Raw genomic sequence first — 20,022 nt, forward strand, 5'->3', positions numbered from 1 at the left:
TACGTTGATCCCAGTCCTGTAAAAGTTTGAACTTAAAAAGTTCTTCGCTTGATCTACGGTCCAGTATGCGTATAAGTTGAGTAGAGGAAAAGATCGAACGACGTATACTTAGCCAGAAGGATAAAAGTCCAGTGCCGGAAATGGCAGAATCTCATAGATCTCATGAAAACCAATGCTTCGGCTCGGAAAGTGTTCGAAGCAAGGCCAACATGACAAAACGGATCAGTTTACGAGCACAAGTGGTAAGTAACCTCACCTAACTTGGAGTGCGCACCTGGAGAGTGACGTTAATAAGATAATTGTCACCAATCGACTAAAGGTCTTTTTAAAAACCATCTCATGATAGGAGTTATATTTACCTTGGCTTTTGGCGTATATGTGTAACGGAGCTTTAGTGTAAACCAAGATTTATTTCGTTTCAGATTTGAACGCGTTTCGTGTAAAAAGCCTTACAGTTGAAGAAAATCCCGATAACTCAGTTTTGTTGTTAGGTATGGAATTTCTATAGTTCTTTCTTTGGCTGCTTTATATCTTTTCAACTGTTTTCTGCCCAAAATTGTGAAAACGGACAAAATACTTTTCTTGCAAAATTGTGATTGTTTCGTTGTTTGTTTTCTTTGTCAATTAGCGCCATCTTGTTTAAAATAAACCAATATCTTTTAAACCCGGTCACAAAAATCATTCATGGATTTTGCGGTCCCCAAACGCTACAATTATGCATGCCTTCGAGTGTAAAACGGGCCTCAATCGACGAAAATTCGGATTGATTTGGGGCATTTCAAGGATGCTATCGACCTCCATATAGCTGTGACCGCTTTCTAGAAATGTGTGTTCAATTATATCCAAATTTAAGATTTGAACCAAGTAGAGAAATAGTGCTGAAATATTTGTATTCCTATTTTGGCCACTGCAGGTATCAGAAAAAAGAGACACTTCTTTTATTTCTAGTGAAAGTTGATGCAAGTATTTGAAAAAGCACGAACCAATTTCATTGTTACAACTTTTACCATCAGTTTCTGTCTAGAAAAAGCAGTAGGCATCGTTTGTTGGTGCAGCGTTGTAGATGGTTAAATTGTATGCACATAGTTTTCGGCTGTAGTACATTTGACTAACGTCACTCGATGGAATTTTCAAGACAGATCGTTAGTCGAATTTGCATGCCATGAAACTAGGCTCCTTCGTTGAACTTTCTTTGTCCAAGGATTTTGTAGCGGAGCATTCTTATTTTCTTTTTAAATGAGCCAGATAATCTTCATTTTGTGTTTCTTTACCTTTTTGGCGTGCCTGATACTGATATTTTTTTGTTCTTTTGGATGGAAGAACGATAGATTGTAACACTCACCGAAAACTTTCCTGTAAGTGGTTGATGAAGGTAGCTTTATTGGCGTGTCACTCATGTATTTGTCAAGGAATAAGGAACACATTTTTGTTATGCTTAGGCTGGGATCTAGATATATTCTCTGTGAAGTCTTGCGGCAGTAGGGAGACTCTATACAGTTGGGAAGCTCTCAATGTGATCCCTAATCCTTGTGATATTTCCATCCGATGTTTTATTTTAAGGTTTCGATCTTCCTCTTTCATCTGTTTTAGAAAGAACTCCAATTGGTCCTTTGTATTTAAACGCCGTTTTAACCGAACTGTATGAAATGGCAAGAGTGCCACAAAAAAAAGTCGCGACAGACTCCTACTTTAGTATTTTCGTCTTCAAAAAAGTATGACCTCGTTACGTTGCGGTTGATTTTTTTGATTGAAGGACGTACTCGGGGCCTTTGTATAGGTGAATCAATGACAGCTTTTAAAAATGAAATCTTTTTGGCATTTTTCACACTTTGAGTGCTTTTAGTGTCATTGCTTGAGTCATCCCATTCTTTGTCCATCTTCTGTTTGCTGCATCTAACAATTGACTCTTGAATATCTAAACATAATATACAATATCTCAAGTTCACCATCAAAGGTTTGAAAAGGTAAAGAAATACCATTTGATTCTGTGGAATTTGCTTTTAAAGCCTTTAAAGTACTGGGAATATACAAAAATGTATATCACGGGGTTTTCATCAGAATGTCCTAAAGGTATTTCAGCTTTAAATAAAAATAAATACTATTCTGAAACAAAATTACCACCTTTTTTTAATGCGAGCTGTAGTAGAACAGCATTTCGACTTGAAGAATTAGTTTTATTTTTTTTAACGTAAAGTTAAAAGTTCAACCTTTTCACACTGAGAACATTCTATAATGAACATTTCGTCACTTTAAATTCAAAGAAAATCCTTTAAAAGGCATTTGGGAAACCCCCTCATAACTATTTTGAAGTAGACTATGAAATATTTTTTCTGCTGGAATATTTGAATTTGAGGACATAAGCTTTATTTGCAGTACAAATATAAATAATAGAAAAAAAATTGTGTAAGAAAAACCCAGGTCCACTTGAGATCTTTTTGCACCACACGTTTGGACATTTTGGACATAGACTGATTTGTTTGTATACAACAACTACAAAACTAATGTTAATAGACATAGGATTTTTTTTACACAGCATAGACTATGAACTTTGGGACATTTTTGCATCATTAAGTCAAAATCAGAAAAAAATGGACTTGAGCTCTTTTTTCAGCATCCCCAAGATATGTTAAACCATGATAGCTAAGAAAGTAATTGTTTTTAAAAATAGAGCTAAATCTTATATTGACAGTGAAACTTGTCCCAACGTTATCATGCTCAACTGAAACATTCTGTTTCGAGCTTAAAATGATGCATATAATTATTTTATCGTATGCAATCACCTTTTTTCGCAATCCACCACAGTCTATGTTTATTTCACCTCTCTCCTGTCATATCATTTGACATTTCCACCTAAAACATCGCCAACAGCTGTCTTCCTCCCCTACTGTCACTTAGTTTTCCAACAAATTTTCATCATCAAAAATCACCCAAACACAAGAAAAAATCTCAACTCACATTCGCTTTTCGCTATGAGCACCAAAAAAACGCGAAAATTTTGCTTTTTTTTTCAATAAATAATTATTTTCTTTTGTTTATTTTGTTCTCAATACAATAATCAATTTGATTATCATCAATTTAGCTTAAAAATAAATCCCACAATAAGTGAATTAAATCAAAAAGATACAACCTAGGAAAACGAAAAGTGTCTGCCCCAAATATAAAAGTGAAACGAAGAAAATAAAAATATTCCACAAAAGAATAGAGGAAATAAAAAGTTTTTGTGTTTTAATTTTTATTATTTTAATTTGTTTTTATTTTTATTTGTTTTATTTGTTTCAATTGAAATCGACGACGCGAAGTGAATTATATGCTTGCTTTCCTAAAACGCAACAAATTTGCTTCAATTTATTTTTAATAAAAGAAAAGAAGGAAAAGAAGTTTTGTGTATTCAACCCGATTTTACTTCGGGGTTAGAAATAAAAAAAAAAAGAAATTCCTAACCATTTTATCCTAAGATCCAACGTCGACGACGAAAACGTGCTTGGAGAACATTTTTCCCAATCATATTTTCATAATTATTAAAATTATTCTCCATTCCGCAACTCAACCAACCTCACACAACAACGACGAACAAGACAAGACCGAGGAGGGAAGAGGAAGGATAAGTCACAATTAGTCAACTCAGTCGTTTAAAAAGCACACAGATTCCAACGGAAGCCAAGTGGAATTCAAATTGAATGTCCATCGTTTGTTGCGGTAAGTTTTAAGTCAAAACTCATACAAAAATGTTACTTATTTAAATTTCATAAATTCATTTAATGCATCTCATTTATTCCCGACAGAATTCTCACCCTAAAAACAAAAATAAAAACCAAAACCAAACTATATACAGGTCTCTCCTCTACCTTTTATCTACTTCGCTTTTACTTCTATACTTTTTCTTCTTGATGTTGTTTTCCCACTTCTAGTGCTTTTGCTATTGCCCTTTTACCATTCAACAATTTTATAATTAGACTGGAATATCTATTATAATTTGTGTATATTTTTAATTTGAAATATTTGTCAACGTTTTGCGTCGATAAATTTAATGTTTGCGCGATGCAGCATCGATAGACAGACAGTAAGCCAGAGAAACGAAAACTTATTGCCATAAATTAAATTTGTATTGGCGCTCTGGCAATCGATCAAAAATGAAATCATAATTCAATCACTTGGCTTAATCAGTTGTGTTACTTTTAATTCAAATCAATTAATAGACAGTTTTAGTTGCTTCCCAATCAATCATTGTTTTGATAAAGATTTTGGTAACTTTAGAAAATTGATTTTTATTTCTACTTTCGTACCTTCCTTATATCTTTTAATTTTGTTTTTTTCTTTTTATTTTACTCAAGTAAAGAACTTGACTTTCAAATTTAATGAAATCGATAGTGACGAATCGATGCTTCCTTCCTTCCACACTACGTGTACTTCTATTGAAATATCTCCAATAGCGCTACCCTTTTGGCAAGTTCATTTTTCTTTTTTAAAGGCCAAGAATATTTTATCTTGGAGGTTGTTTATTGTATAACGTCTGCGTGCATGTAAGCTTATATAAAGACATATAGTTAGTCACATAATGTAGATAGGTATCGAGTCTTTGGAAGTAGGTACGAGTTTTTGTTTCCATCAGTTTTGTTTTTGTTACTCTGGTTCTTGTTTGTATGAATCTTTTCAAAAAATACATATGTACAAACATAACGTATGTTGATGTTGGGCGCCAAAATGTCTAGCGGAGGACCTTGAAAATAACAATCATGAACACGATAAATTGTAGTTTTATTTTTCTTGTCTGATTATTTTGCCAGGAAAAATCACTTACTTTTTTTTTTGTCACTGAAAAAGTTTAAGAGAAGTGTGTCCCTGAAATTAAGTTCAGAGAAATTAATAACTTTTGTTCGCGCAGCAAAATAAAACATATATAAAAACAAAATAGATAATAAGAGAGAAATGCCATTTCCGGTGCTGATGAGATCCATTTTAATGTCAAAGTTAATAGGTAGTATCAAATAGAGATGATTTCATATTTTGTTTTATTTTTATAAGAAATCAGACATAATGTTTTAATATAATTTAATTTTGAACATGGTTGCCATTTGAGTTAAAATATATTCTAACAAATATTGGGAAACTTGCTTTAATCATTGTTAGCTAGGTTTATATTTACATAACAACTTACTTATTAAATTTACTTGATTTTCATGTTTTTGATATTTGTTTTGGATATTGCTTTCTCTATAAAAATGAAAGTGACAGACGATTTCGTTACACTAGTTATACAATAACCAGGAATAAACTTAATTTATTAAAAATGCATTTTAAACATAAGGCCTTTAAATTAAAAAAATGACGTTCAGTCCATTCAAAAACAAATCATTTTAATAGTAAATAATCTGTTTGTAAAATTCGGAAAGCTGTAATAGAGATTATTTACGTACTTAAATTCGTTAAGTGTAAACGTACATTAATTCGTTAATTTTTATGTTGTTTGATTTAACATTTCCATTAATAAAATTAATGAGATAGTAATCTTTATTAGATATTTTGATCAGAAGGTTCAAAGGACTATTTGCCGCAGTAAGATCTACTAAACAATTCTATTAAGGGGAAATTGTAACCTTAAATTATATTGATTAAAGATTAATAAGTTGGAGTGATAGTATGGTCGTAATATTATTCTGTGTAGCAAATCGAAACCGTTTAGTTGTAATACAGGTGTGCCTCAAGGCTGCATTTTAAGCCCGCTTATCTTTTCACTATTTATAAATGATATTGAAGACTATATCCCTGGTGGTGTTACTTTTGGTGATTTGTCTATTAAAGCTTTGCTCTACGCCGATGACTTGGTGATCTTAACTGATAATGCAGTCACACTTCAGCTTCAAATAAACAAATTAAAACGATTTTGTGATCTATGGGATCTCCAAATAAAGACCTCAAAGTCGAAGATTATGATTATCGTAGCATTAGAACCGACCGCAATTGGACCCTCAATGGTTCCAACTTAGAAGTGGTGAAAGAATTTAAATATTTAGGCTACATATTAACTCATAACCTGAATTTTGGTGTTCACATAAAAGATAAGGTGAGAGTTGCAAAAACTGCAATAAATTGTATGTGGTCAAACTTTTTTAATAACAAACTTGTTAATCCTACATCTAAGTTCAAAGTGTTTGAAGCAACTATCAAAAGCTGTTTGTGTTATGGGACCCAAATCTATGGGTACAAGCAAATAGAAGATATCGAATCTGTCCAAAGATATTTTTTCAAGCGTATCTTTAGACTCCCAACTAACACGCCCAATTATGCTATACATATCGAATCGGGACTTGCTCCAATATTTATTATGAATTTAAAAGCAAACGCTGATTATATATTGAGAGTAATGCAAAGGTCGTCCAACAATTTGCAAAAGAGGGTCCTATCAGTGTGTTTTAGATGCCGGTATACTCCATTTAAAGACTGGTATGATTTGGCCTCGGCACACAACTTTAGTCTGTCTCTTTCTGTTAATAGTTTAGATACGTGGAGAAGCGCTCTCTACGACTGTATATCTACCATTGATGATCACTCATTCCAAAGCTATCTAGATAGGGCGAGGGAGTCTGTGTCAAGATCAATTTACAGTAAACTTAACCTCAGACTCGGGTTTTTTAATAACTTTAGTGATAAATTTACTGTAATGGAAATGAGCATCATATTTAAAGCACGCGTGGAGATGTTAGAGCTTAATCACAGCCGCACAGAACTGGTAAAAACCCAAACTGCACTTTGTGCAACCTTAATCAAGTTGAAAACTTTTTCCACTTTGTTGCATTGTGCCCAATCTTGCAGGAAATTCGTCGGCTTTATTTTAACAAGAGTTTTCTGTCACTTGAAGAATGTCTAGGTGTTCTGAATGGAGATAACGGTTGGCGTCTACTCATTCAGTTTTTATTAGATGCAGTTTCATATAGAAACATGTACATTAATATATACTAGAATAATAATTCTGTTACAACTTTGTTTTAGCTAAACTAAAAGCCTAAATCACATTTGAAAAATTGCTAATCATTAAATTCCTTGAAATATCTTTATTTTTTTTTTTCGTTTTCGCCATACTAAAAGCCCAAACCGCATTTGAAATTGCAAATTCTTTATGATCTATGTATCCTTTATTTTGTTTTAGCCAAACTTAAAGCCCTTAGAACATTCGAATCAAAAAAAATAAAGATGAAAAAAAAAATTCAGTCTGACCATGGAAGATAACATACAAAATTTCTCATGAACCTTCTTCATTTTATTCTGTTTATATGAACCGCAAAGTATGATGCCCATACAACACATTCGAATTCCACAATTGATCTTAGAAATGAAACATATAGTATTTTAAGGACATAAGGATCACGAAACTCTCGAGCAAATCTTTGTATAAAACCAATGGGCACATAAGGGACTTGGAAGTAGGCAAGTTTCTAGCATCTGATTAGCCAACTGCCAAACAATTGTCTTCCAATTAAGGCAACCTTAATTAAAAAGTTGACTGGAAAGTAAGTCAAGAAAAATCTCCCTAACTATTAAGTCAAGTCAAGAAAGTTGAACTTTATTGCTCTACGACAATCTCTCGCACAAATTCATTTAATATTTTGTGTAAAAGAGTTTCTCATCAAATTGGAAAAGAAATAAGTAGAAACATCTTGTATGAAGTCATTTAAAAGGCTGATGAGAAATGTAGAGCTGAATATATTGGCGTCTAATTCCTTGTACACAACTACTTAGAGCAGATTAAATTATAACCTTGCAGAGATAAGCTATTTTAAGGATTCCAATAATGTCCGTGTTATTTCTATGATGGCCAGACTACACAGTGAACTAATAGATTTAAATTTCATCCCACACAGACCTGAGTTACACCTAGAGAGTAATATGTATGTGCAACCTATAAGAAAGAAAAGATATTGTCCACTTCTAAGGAAAATGCCCCATTCTCAGAGAATTCAGAAGGAATGTTGTTAGAAAAGACTTTCTATTAGAAGATCAAGTGAAGAGTTTATTGAATGAAATGGATGTTGTCATTCTTTACGAATTTTGCAAAACTGCGCTTAGATATAAAAGATACTATACTACACTGCCGCTCATCTGCATAGGTTCACAAATATTTTCACCTTACTGTTGGTCTCTCTTCATATCTATTGAAATATTACATCTTTTTTACAAATGTAATGTAAGAGCATCATTATGTGCTGATTTTTGGAGAAAAAATGTGTCATAAAGCTTACCGTTATCCTCCCATGGTAGCTAGAATAAATTTAGTGATTAAAACAAGCATTTTGTTTGGCTCATCTAAATAGGTTCGACAGCAAAAATTGCAGTTGGCGTTGACTTGCGTGTTAATTGTAATTGAAATTTTATCTGTCAATAAAGTTAGTGTGTTTTTCCTATCAACGGTGAAAATGGGTCGCGGAAAGCTTAAAAGCATTTCGGGAATCAGGCCTAAGCCAAGCGCAAAAAATTAAAAGAAGTCAAAATTTGGTAGGCAGTTACTTGCGAAATATCCAAAATTATGGAAAAGCCATGAAAGGAGGAACTTATACCGCCACATCAATGGCTGATAGACGTGCTATCATCAGAGCAGCTTCTAATTCTCACGATTCCGCGTCAAAAATAAAAATAAAAACCGGTAAGTTTAATTTAGAGGGCCCGGATGGCTATAATTATTACTTTCATGACCTTCGAAAAGAGGAGCATTACTTAAGTCGGCTGCATAGCTGTGAAGGAAGTGTTATTGTGTCTGGAGCCTTAGAGCTCCAATTTGTTACATCGAGAATGAGTGGAAATTCTTATAAAGGTGTGCTAGAAAAGGCCTTCCCACAGATTTCTGATCTGTTTGGACCAATATTGTGGACATTCCAACATGATAATGTCCCTATCCATACAGCAAGGACAGTAAGGCAGTGGATTGAGAGTCAAAAAGTGGGGACATCTCTCACGTAAAGTATACGAGTCACGAAGGCAATTCGAAGACAAACATTCATTAATCGCCGCCATTAAAAAAGCATGGTCAGAAATTTCGCTTCAATACCTGAAAAAATTGTATAGTTCCATTCCAAATCGAATTTACGAGACTATATTAAAAAGAGGTGGCAACACTCACTGTTAACTTCTGTTAAATAACCATACAATACAAAAGGGTAAAATAAATCTTTGAATTCAAATAATTTTTATTGTTTTATTCCATTTCATCCGTTGAACCTATTTAGATGAGCCAAAAAATAGCTTGTTTTTATGAATACATTTAGTCTAGCTACCGTGTGAGGATAACGGTAAGCTTTAAGACAATTTTTTTCTCCAAAAAAACAAGCACACAATGATGCTCTTACGTTACATTTATAAAAAAGATGTAATATTGCAATACATATGAAGAGAGGCCAACAGAAAGGTGAAAATATTTGTGAACTTATTCAGATGAGCGGTAATGTATATACTATACTATAATGAACGAACATTTTTGATTTTGTTTTATTCACTGTTTTATAAATTATTTGTAATCTATTATGAACTGTTTTTAGTTAAACAATATTATAAATACCTTTTTTGATATTTAAAACTAATTATATTGAGGGCTTTTTACATTAATTTATTGTGTGTTGTTATCAATCTGGCAGAAGGCAATTGCCATGCTATAATGATTTTTGGGGTTTAATGTAAATTTTACTTTAATTCAATAAAATCTTTATCTATCTATCTATTTAAGCAATATTTCTTTATTATACGAAATGCAAATTGGGATGGACTTTTAGTTTGCTTGAGGACTGTTTTGTAGACAATAATGTTTTTGGTAGTTTTTGCACGTTAAACTGGAGGTAGAAGTTAGGGAAGTAAAGCTCTGAGTGTACGTTCAAGGAATGCAGTTGACTTCAAATGAAGTTCCTTATGTTGTCTGAACCTGCGCAATGTTTGAAACTTGTCAAACCATTGTAGATCGTCCTGTAAAATGTCACTGTCCATTATTTTTATGTTCATTCATTTTTCGAATTATTTTTACGTCTACAAAAGAGATATAAGATTCAACAGAATGGATGAAAGATCAACCATACGTAATACAAATAATATCGGACCAAGATGGCCACCTTGTGGCACACCAGAATTTACTATAAAATATTTAGAACGTTCAACTTCACAAACAATACTATACAAATTGGTCGTATTTACAAAGCTAGTGGCTACGTAGTCAAAATTCAACTACACTACAAAGCTACTCAATCTTAAACTGTCATACTATTGACAAATGCAAATATATAAAATAACAAACATTACAAGTTTTGTCCAATATTTTACCAGATTGGTAATTAGTTAAGTTCAAGGGAGGATATTCCGTCAATGAAAAACAATTAGTTGTTGTTCGTGGCAATAAGAGGAAAAAAGAAATCACATTTAGATGACTTAGTCCATTCTAGGCTTGGTAGATTAAAGTCCCTAACCATAACTCTAGTTCATCTGTATGCTTGATTTTGTAATTCAAAGTTTTCAAACAAACATATACAATATACATAGCTTATTATACACAACATTTTTCGAAAAAGTGGGACATTACAAGCGACGACATATATCTAAGCAAGCGTTCAAGTATTACGTAACGCAATTTTTAAAGATTTTTGACCACCCCCCTTCTGCTGGACCAAATAAACTTTCTTTTAAATGCAATAAAATTAATTTCAATAGCATATATCGTTTCTGGATAGTTGGAGTTCTTCTCGTTTCCTTTATATAGTCAAACAAATTCAAATCACAGCTTCGAGGCAGCAAATTGACAGCGACAAGACGGCCCAATGAAATCACCACTCTACAATTTACACTAACCTGTTAGTCTGTGTGGATGCATTGGTTTCTGGAGAATAATGTGCATATTTGCTGAAAATGCTCTCCGTTAGAGAAGATGATTTTCGGCCCAAGATCGTTGTCCAAGTAAAATTTGCTCTAAAGCCTAACCTACGAGATAGATGGTGAGTTTATGTTCGTGAATTGTGTGTCACACTCTCACTTCTCAACGTAGACTATTAGTGTTGCCCACTATTTGACGAAGTAGGCAATGAGTGTTGTCTTCTTATATGTACGAAATTCCGTACGGCAACCGCGGTAGGTGCTTCATTTTGATCAAAACTTCTTTAGCACTCTTAATGCTACACCGCACTTATTTTGGAAATAAGTTTTAATATTTCCCTTATCAAGATTCCTAGCAGAAAACATCTATAATGGTCAAAATAACCTATGATTTAAGAAGAAACTCTAAATGGCTCACCCTGTACTCTGTTAAAGTTTTTGTTTTCTTCTAATTTGACACCCAGGGATTGTATGTTAATAATTGCCTAGCGAAAATGTTAAGTATATATTTTATTTTACGAACTATGGATTAACAATAAAATAATTAATTAAATTTTATTATTGAATACTCAATAATAATTTACTACGCTTTTCTAATGATGCTATTTATAAAACAATTATTGTTTTGCTAACCTTGCTCCTCTAGTATGAGTGACATGAAAAAAAAATCTATTTATGGGGTGCTAAAATACTTAAAAGCTTATTGAAACACTCATACCTTGAATAAGTTTATTTTACAATATTTGTTTCTATTATTCCTATAATGTGTATGTACTTATCATTTTATTGATGGTGACTAGGGCGTTCGAAAATAAAGTTAATACTATTTTTATGAATGAATTCATTTCAATGGAAAACATAAACAACACACTCTTTTTTGATGTAAACAATTTCAATTACTTGATGGATTTTTAATTACACTCAAAAAACGTTTAATGCCAATCATTATAGTGAAATTAATTGAAATTGACTCTTCACTAAAATAAACAATCAATCATTTGAGTTGAACTTCCTCAGTCAAATTATTTTAGGTTTTACGAGTATACATATATTCATTTATTATCAAATTAAAAGGAATCGGTTTCTAAACATTGAAGAGCACAATTTTTATTTAATATTTTAAGAAAAAAAAAAAAACGGATAACGACGTATACGTAAAGAAGGAAATACATATATGTACATATATTTGAATTGATAGTTCAAAGCTATAGTTCAATAAGGATCTTGGTAGTAATGAGACCGATTACAGAATCCAATGAATGATTTGAGAATGGATTAAGTGTGGTGGCGTCTTTGATCCGATTATTTAATTGGTTTGAATGGGCAGGTCATACCAATTGAATGTAAGGCAAGTTTCAAGTATCTGATAGTCCAGCTGCCAAAAAATGGGTAGGTTCAGACGACATAAGGTTCTTGAAAGTTTGGCAGTTTCTAGTATCTGATTGGCCAGCTGCCAAAAAATTACCTTCCAAGTAAGGCATCTTTAATGGAAAGTTGACTGGAAAGATAGTCAAGCAAAATCTCCCTAACTATTAAGTCAATTCTACTTCTATCAAAATGACATTTAATAATGTTTTTTTTATTCAGCTGAAAGCTGAATTTTATTACTCTATGATTTATTTATTTTCTGCACAACTTTATTTATTACTTTCTGTAATTTTGTTGGTACTTTTTGTACTATGAACTTAAAGTAGAGATTTTCGAAGTAAAGTTCTGAATTTGAAATTCATGACGGTTGATAAGCTAACTAGTTGCTTCGGTATTTACTTTCAAAGAATGAAGTTGACTGCAAATGAAGTCCCTTATGTTGAACCTGATCAATGTCCTTATAATTAAGGCAACTTTATTGGAAAGTTAACTGGAAAGTTAGTCAAGAAAAATCTCCCTAACTATCAAGTCAAGTGTAATTCTGTCAAAATGACAGTTGATCCTGTTTTTTCATTCAACTGAAAGCTGAACTTTATTGCTCTATGAGTTATTTATTGTCTGCATAATTCCATCTAATGCTTAGTGTAAAAGGGTTCTTTGTCAAATTGAAAAAGAAAAAAGTAATATTCCTTTACATTACAAAAAAAAACGTGATGGGCTTGTAACATACCATTGGAGTGTTTTGTAGGCAATAATATCTTTAGCCGTTTTTGTACGATGAAGGTACAAATTAATGAAGTAAAGTTTAAAGTTTTAAATTTATGACACTGGAAAACTAACTAGTTGCCAAAATGTAGGTTCAAAGAATGTAGTTGACTGCAAATAAATTTCCTTATGTTGTCTGAACCTGATAAAAGTTCAACAATTTTCATTACTTATGTACTCGTATGTTATGTATGTATATGAACGTTGAAGATTTATCTCGTGTACTTCAAATTAGGTTATATCTATGTTGTGAATACAGATACATAATTTGACATTATATTCTCTATAAGTCCTGTCATATTCATGTACAGAGGTTTGAGGTGTCCCTCTTCGCCTGTGAAGTTTCTTAGTGGTTTTGAAAATTTTGAGCACCTTTGGTATCAGTCGTTTAGCAGTACTTATCATGTGTGTGTTAAGTGGAGTGATTCCAGATGTCTCAAGAGTCGCTTTTTGGTCAAAATGGATAAGCTGAGGAGGTGTTATAAAGTTGACACATTGTTATCTGGAGCAATTTGTTTACTTACTTGTTTACTTTTACGACAGACGGCTCTAATGCCATGCTTGTACGTTTTTTTCTATTGTAAATTATTATGTATCGTTTTTAATGAATAAAGATTCGTCTATCTATCCATCTATCTGTGTATTTATAAAAAGTGCTTGTTTTTTATTTGAAAATAAAATTAAAATGGAAGTATATTTAAGTTTCTTAAGTGATCCTTAAGATGCGAAATTGAATTGAATAAGTAAAATTAAGGAACGTTATAGTGATTTATAAGTGTGTTTGTTTTTGCATTAATTGTCATTTTTGAGCTCAAACTAAGCCTAAAAAATTAAGCCACACTTTTATTTTGTTTTGAAGGAAAATAAATTCAACCAATGTTTTTGGTATTGTTGTTTTTTAGACATTCCCAGAGGAAGTAAAGCATTCATTTGCTCCTTCTCATATTCAAACAAGCTGAAAAACGGATACATTCATGTGTGTACCCATTGTGCGAGACTTGGTAGAAAAGCAAGCAAATAGAATTATTTTGGCCAAGTTTTGATAGGTACTTTTGTATTTTACTTTCAAGACTATTTATTATGAAGAATCTTTGGTAAATGGATCTGTTAACTTGTTTAAGTGGAATTTAAAAAAAATGTTAAGGTTTAGTTTTAATGCAGGTAGCTATCCGCATTCGGCCAATTTGTCTGCCGTTTGTTTCGATAAACTTCACTATTCCATGGAACCACGTTCCTTTTGCTGATTTAACTTAACTGCCTATGACAGTGGGCAGGCTCAGACGCCATAAGGGACTTGAAAGTAAGGCAAATTTCTAGACTATGATGGGCTAGCTGCCAAAAAATTACATTCCAATTAAGGCAACTTTAATGAAAAGTTGGCTGGAAACTAAGTCAACAAAAATCTACCTTACTACTAAGTCAAGTCTACTTCTATAAAAATGACAGTTGATCATGCTTTTTCATTCAACTGAAAGCTGAACTTTATTACTCTATGATTTATTTATTTTCTGCACAGCTTCATTTTATGTTTTCTGTAAATAGTTTCCTTGTCAATTCAGAAAAGAAATAAGTAAGTAATTTTTGTACAATACAAAATACAAATAGTGATGGACTTGTAGCTTGCCTGAGGAGTGTTTTTTAGACAGTAATGGTTTTGGTAGTTTTTGTACTATGAACTTAAAGTAGAGATTTTCGAAGTAAAGTTCTAAATTTGAAATTCATAACACTTGAAAAACTAACTAGTTGCCTTGGTCAAAATGTACTTTCGAAGATTGAAGTTGACTACAAATAAAGTCCCTTATGTTGTCTGAACCTGCCAAGTGTCTTAACAGTTGAGTTCGAGACAATGATGAAAATGGTTTTAATGGCCTCCCTGTTAAAATTAAAAACGCTTACCAAACTGTGGAAAAAAACATCTTTATCTTCAGAAACTGCAAGTAAATGTGCTTGAAAGCCACTGTGAAAATCTGGATACTTTATTGATATTTTTACAGAAAGGCTAAATATAAAAAAATACCAGACCCTATAATTTTTTCTGTTAGGCCTACTGGCGTAAAAATGTATGTCCGACCTTGAATAGTGTGTTTGAATGTAATGTATGCATGTATATGTTTATGTTAATGGTATTGTTTATGTGTCCATGTAAGACTGAGAGCCAGTTTTAAGTTGATGCATTGCATTCGGTGTAATACTCACTTTTTCAATTACTTCTTAGAATTTTCATTCGATTGATTGAATTACTGATGTCTGACGAGATGACTAATGATCAACTACTCTAAATGAAGCATTTTTTTCAGTTAAAACAAGTAAGTGCGACCAAATCGTGCCATTGTTTTTATTACATTTGCTTATTCACTGCATCAGCAAAGTAATAAAACAATTTCTATCAGTTTACTTTTGCCAAGAGTCCATAAAATGAAAATAAAAACTTGAGAAATCTAAGAAAAGAAACAGAAACTCGTCATCATTTCAAAAAGATAAACGATTAAACAAAATTGAATTTATTATATCTTTTTTAAACAAATGCTAGAGTAACCTAATCGGGTTTATAAAACCAAGAAAAAAAAACAAAGCAATTAAAACAAAAGCGTTATTCTTGATAACAGCAGCACGTAATATAAACACACATTTAACCAACCAACTAATTGATTATTATTATGGTCACAAGTCTTAGTTTTACATTATCGCCAACCCCGACGACAACACCGCCGCCGCCGCCGAGCCCGCGCCGCAGATATATTAATTTGGATTCTGTTCGAATTAGTATCACAACTGCCGCCGCGTGGAAGGTTCATTTCACACGTTTTGGATTATAAACAAACTCGAAACCAAAAAATAGTTGATCTATCAATCACTTATTTATCGGTTTAGTGGTTTTAAAATTCAGGAAACTGATGTTTTTGTAAATCGTAACGTCTTCTTCTTCATCTTCACCGTACAAGGATGGATAGCGAGCCTTCTATTTATTCGGTGTCTTATATTGTCGAGGCAGTATCGAGATTATCAACTGCATCTCGGAGTGCTGGTGTAAGTAAATATAAGAAGATGAGTTATATAGTAAAATGTGCATATAATTTTAGATACGTCATAGTGCAGTAGATCTATTTTTAGTGAATTTGAGAATTTTTTAATATTTCTATCTACAAAAATGTTCTTGTTGCATTTTTTGAATAAAATGGAATTTAAGTAAAAATTTGCGGTAGATATTGAGATGTGTGAGAGAAAATGTTCACATTAATTTCGAATAAAATGTTTGTTGATTTGTTTCGAATTTTACGAACTAAGAAAAGAAAAGAGAATTTTGTTTTGTGGTTTTATTGTTTGTTTAGTCTCAAAACAATCTTGAAGTCTGAGTAGAAGTGTTTTTGTGCGAATCATTATGATTTTTGATATATATTTTTTTTGGTGGTCATAATCAATTTGACGGGTGTATTAAGAACTAATTGATCTATCTTATCTTAATCTTTCTTGTTGTTATGTATTTTACGAGTGTATATAGTTTTATATCGTTAAAGACTAAATTTTTCCATTTAAAATTTTTATAGTTTAATTCTTTTCGTCAATCAGTATTAAAATCAGTGTGCTGATCATATGTTTAACTTTATACATAGAATTTAATTTAAATCAATTGATTTAGAGAAACCGGATCAATTATGTTAAAATTCATCGCAGAGGTGAGTTTTTTTGCTAATTTATTTATTTTGCCAAATTGAAGTTCATCAAGAACAGTGTAAATCTAAAGCCATCTGCACACGAAGTGTCTTGCCATACAAAAATACTTTTGCCAGTTGTACGCTGTATAGTCGATGAGAGACAAAAGCTGCAAACCGTTCAGTTTCAAGTAATTAATTAAGATATTTATTATGAATTGCAAAAATGCGTGAGACTGAAAAATGCTAGTGTCTTGTCTATAAAAAGAAGCGCCGCTGTATGCGGAAGATAAGGAAAAGTGGAATAGTTGCTTCATGAATAATTCTCTACGCGTCTTTGACGTGATTTAATGTTAGCTACATTAATGACAGATGCTCATTTGTACTTAGTGTGCGCTAGGTTGAATACGGTTTACTGTAGCAAAGATATTTTTTTTTGAAACGCATAATGACGTACAGAAATTAAAATTTTTCTAGTTTGTCATAGATTTTGACAGATGAGACTTTAACTGTAACGTAAACAGCAGATTAAGATAGAATGTTTTGAGCTTAACTACATATAGGGGTTTCAAATGAGATGCCCGCTACTTGAGCAGCTGTTTCTTTTGAAGCTGTTAACTTTTGACATTTGACAAGAAAAAACACTTAATCAATAAGAACAGTTTCCTGTTCTGTCACTTAGACGATAACTTTTCGCATCGTTTATGGCTGAAAAACACACACGCTTCAGCTTCGACGTCGTCTGTGTTATGATGGGCCTGCTTCGAGGTTGCTTTGAATGACATTTATAATATGACATCTCTAAAATGGTATTTCTGTCATAAGCAGCTGTTATTTTTTATTAAAAGGTTGTTTTGATTTTTCGTAAAGTAAAAAATTTCAATTTGAAAATTTAAGAAAAAAAAAATTATCGCGGATGTAGCAGCAAAAGTATTTAGTTTGTTGACTTTTTTTTACAGCTGTTGAGCTGTCAGGCAAAGCAAATGTTCAGCAAATTTGAACTAGAGCTTCCGTTTAGAGTCACATTATGTTCTTTTCCTTACAATTGTCAAACAAAACGTGACGTCAAAGCTTCACTGTAATAACATGCATTGAATTCCTATGGCTGAACTCGTAAACGTCAGGCAAAGCCGAAGCTGAGTTGTGTTTGTGATTCAGCCATGAATGCCATAAGTTCCATTTCCGAACTATTCTGACTGGAATATCCAATGGCAGGCGATAAGTTGGACTATCAATCTTCTGTCACAACAAAATAAAAAAAAAATATGTATGCCATAATTTTACCGTTAGAAATGGAACAACGACGCCACAAGATGCGTTTACATACAAAATAATCTCAGGGGGGTTATTCCGTAAAACGATTATCGTCAAACGATAGCGTTCGAATGATAGCTTAAAGGTACCGTCTGTCATTGATTTCCAAATACTAACTAAGCAAATTGAAATACAAATGTTTCGGCGTAATTGAGTTTTATTATAAAGTGAAAATGAAAACTCAGAAAAAAAATAAATGAATATAGAGACATTTAAAAGATAAATCAGACCCTTTATCTCTTCCAACCTATTTGTAAGTATTTTTGTTTTTTCTTTCTCACTTGTCGTAAAATAATTTAAACCATTATAGTTTAAAAGTTTTTCAAAAAAAGTCATTATAAAGATATCGGAAACAATACATTTTCAAGTGGGTTTGCTGTAACTATTAAAACTTCGAGTGGCGGGGGGTACCAATGTTCTTGCACGAAGCATATTATCCAAAATTGTTTCAGAAATAAATAACTTACATGTTGAAAGTATAGTTCCATCGTCGGCGTCAAAAAATCAAAACAATAACAGTAACATTCCTGACAACATTACTCGCACACAGGAATGGTTGAGAGTTGTAAGTCACTAGGCCCTAGTTCTCAAACGGACTGTTGCGCCACCCAATTTATTTTTTTATTTTTTAACAGTAAGAATAAACACCAAAATAGTTGATCAGTTTATTAAAAAGCAGTTTGTTGTAAATTTTCACAATTTCACGAGACGATAGAGACAAAGTTACGTGAAGCAAATTATTGAAGACGGTATCGTTTTGATTATTATAGTTTTGAAAATTACGGAATGACTTTCCAGGATAACACTGAAAAGCAGATTTGGGAGTTGTACTGTCTTAGTCGGGATGCAGTTTGGTTTTTCGTTGAAAAAATGCTGCCATATTTGAGACAGGGCTAGTCGAATTATATTGTCCCGTATCAACGTTTCTTGATAGTTATAAAACATAAAAACTGATGGGTTATTTCTCGAAAAGATGATCACAAATGTCTCCTTCGTAATTGTGATTTAACATCTTTAGACTTTTTGCTTTGGGACACGTTTAAGACAAGTTCAATGTCAATGCTCCACAACCGATTCAAGTCCTTGATCGATGAAACTCTGTCCCATATGTCAGAATTAGTCAAGGAAAATTTCATGACAAGGATATGGTGCTACAACCATACTCGGCGGTCTTTTTGTTGATATTTTTCTTCCTTCCCCTTCCAACAGCTCATGGACGATATTGTCCTAAGTGCTCAAATGGTTTCTAGATTATTGACATAGCATTGGTGCTTCCATATTCCCTACAAAAAAAAAACACAGATCGCAGCTCCGAGGTGCCCATTAGACATCGCCAAGACGGTTGATAATACAATTAGGGAACTTCGTGGACAAAAAATGGATTGTGGCATCCCATTTATGGCCGACCATGTTGCATTAACCGGAGGTCGTCTAAATCCATGTCTTCAATTTCAATGAAAAAGGCCCTTTAACACCCCTCCGTTAGAGTCGAAATATTCTTTTTAAACAAAAATCTATGTTGAATACGATACATTTTAAATTTAAAATAGTACATACCAAAAGCTTGTGAATTGTAAAGCTTCTGTCTAGAAAAAAATTATATAGAACATAATATAATAATTGTATGTGTTAAATTTCAAGATCAAAAGATCTTTGATAAGATTTCAAAGTTATACGGGGGCCTTTTTTAGTAACTATCTTCTGATTATAGTGATAAAGCTCAATTATATTGTTTTCGAGAGTCAAATTTGTTAACTTACTTTGAATTAAAATTAAAAATTAAATTAATTGATTAATAAAATTCTACTAATTTTGTGTTTATTTGAAGTTTGGTTAAAGTGAAATCGACAGAATGTAAACAAGCCTCAAAACACACAGGCTAATACTTAATATAATTTTCTTATTATGGGAAAAATTTAGTAACAAGATTAGTCTTGATATTGTAACCTAACATAAGTGTCAAGTGTACCAGTGGGAAAGCCAAATGGGCACTTCGGCTACGGTTTCAGCACCATACCCCTTTTATAAAATGTTCCATGGCCAATTCGCATATTTGCGGCCGTCTGTCACCGAAAACTTCACGAGCTCC

The 20,022-nt window shown here is 32.5% G+C and overlaps 1 protein-coding gene across 3 annotated transcripts in view; it reads left to right on the forward strand.

Annotated features, from left to right (window-relative positions):
• Positions 1-2,932: 2,932 nt before the first annotated feature.
• LOC129952529 (kinase D-interacting substrate of 220 kDa) overlaps positions 2,933-20,022 on the forward strand; it is an 85,850-nt gene continuing 68,760 nt past the window's right edge. For 2 of the 3 annotated variants that reach the window (XM_056065143.1, XM_056065148.1), the window contains exon 1: positions 2,933-3,696. Coding sequence is in view for 1 of the 3 variants with exons in the window: in XM_056065146.1 (XP_055921121.1) it covers positions 15,913-15,996 (84 nt within the window). In the remaining 2 variants the exon portion in view is untranslated. Of the gene's footprint in view, positions 3,697-15,735; positions 15,997-20,022 lie in introns of those variants that run through there. The other variant, XM_056065146.1, reaches the window with a different exon arrangement.

The sequence above is a fragment of the Eupeodes corollae genome, chromosome 3, assembly GCF_945859685.1.
Source record: "Eupeodes corollae chromosome 3, idEupCoro1.1, whole genome shotgun sequence".
In the NCBI taxonomy this organism is placed as follows: domain Eukaryota; kingdom Metazoa; phylum Arthropoda; class Insecta; order Diptera; family Syrphidae; genus Eupeodes; species Eupeodes corollae.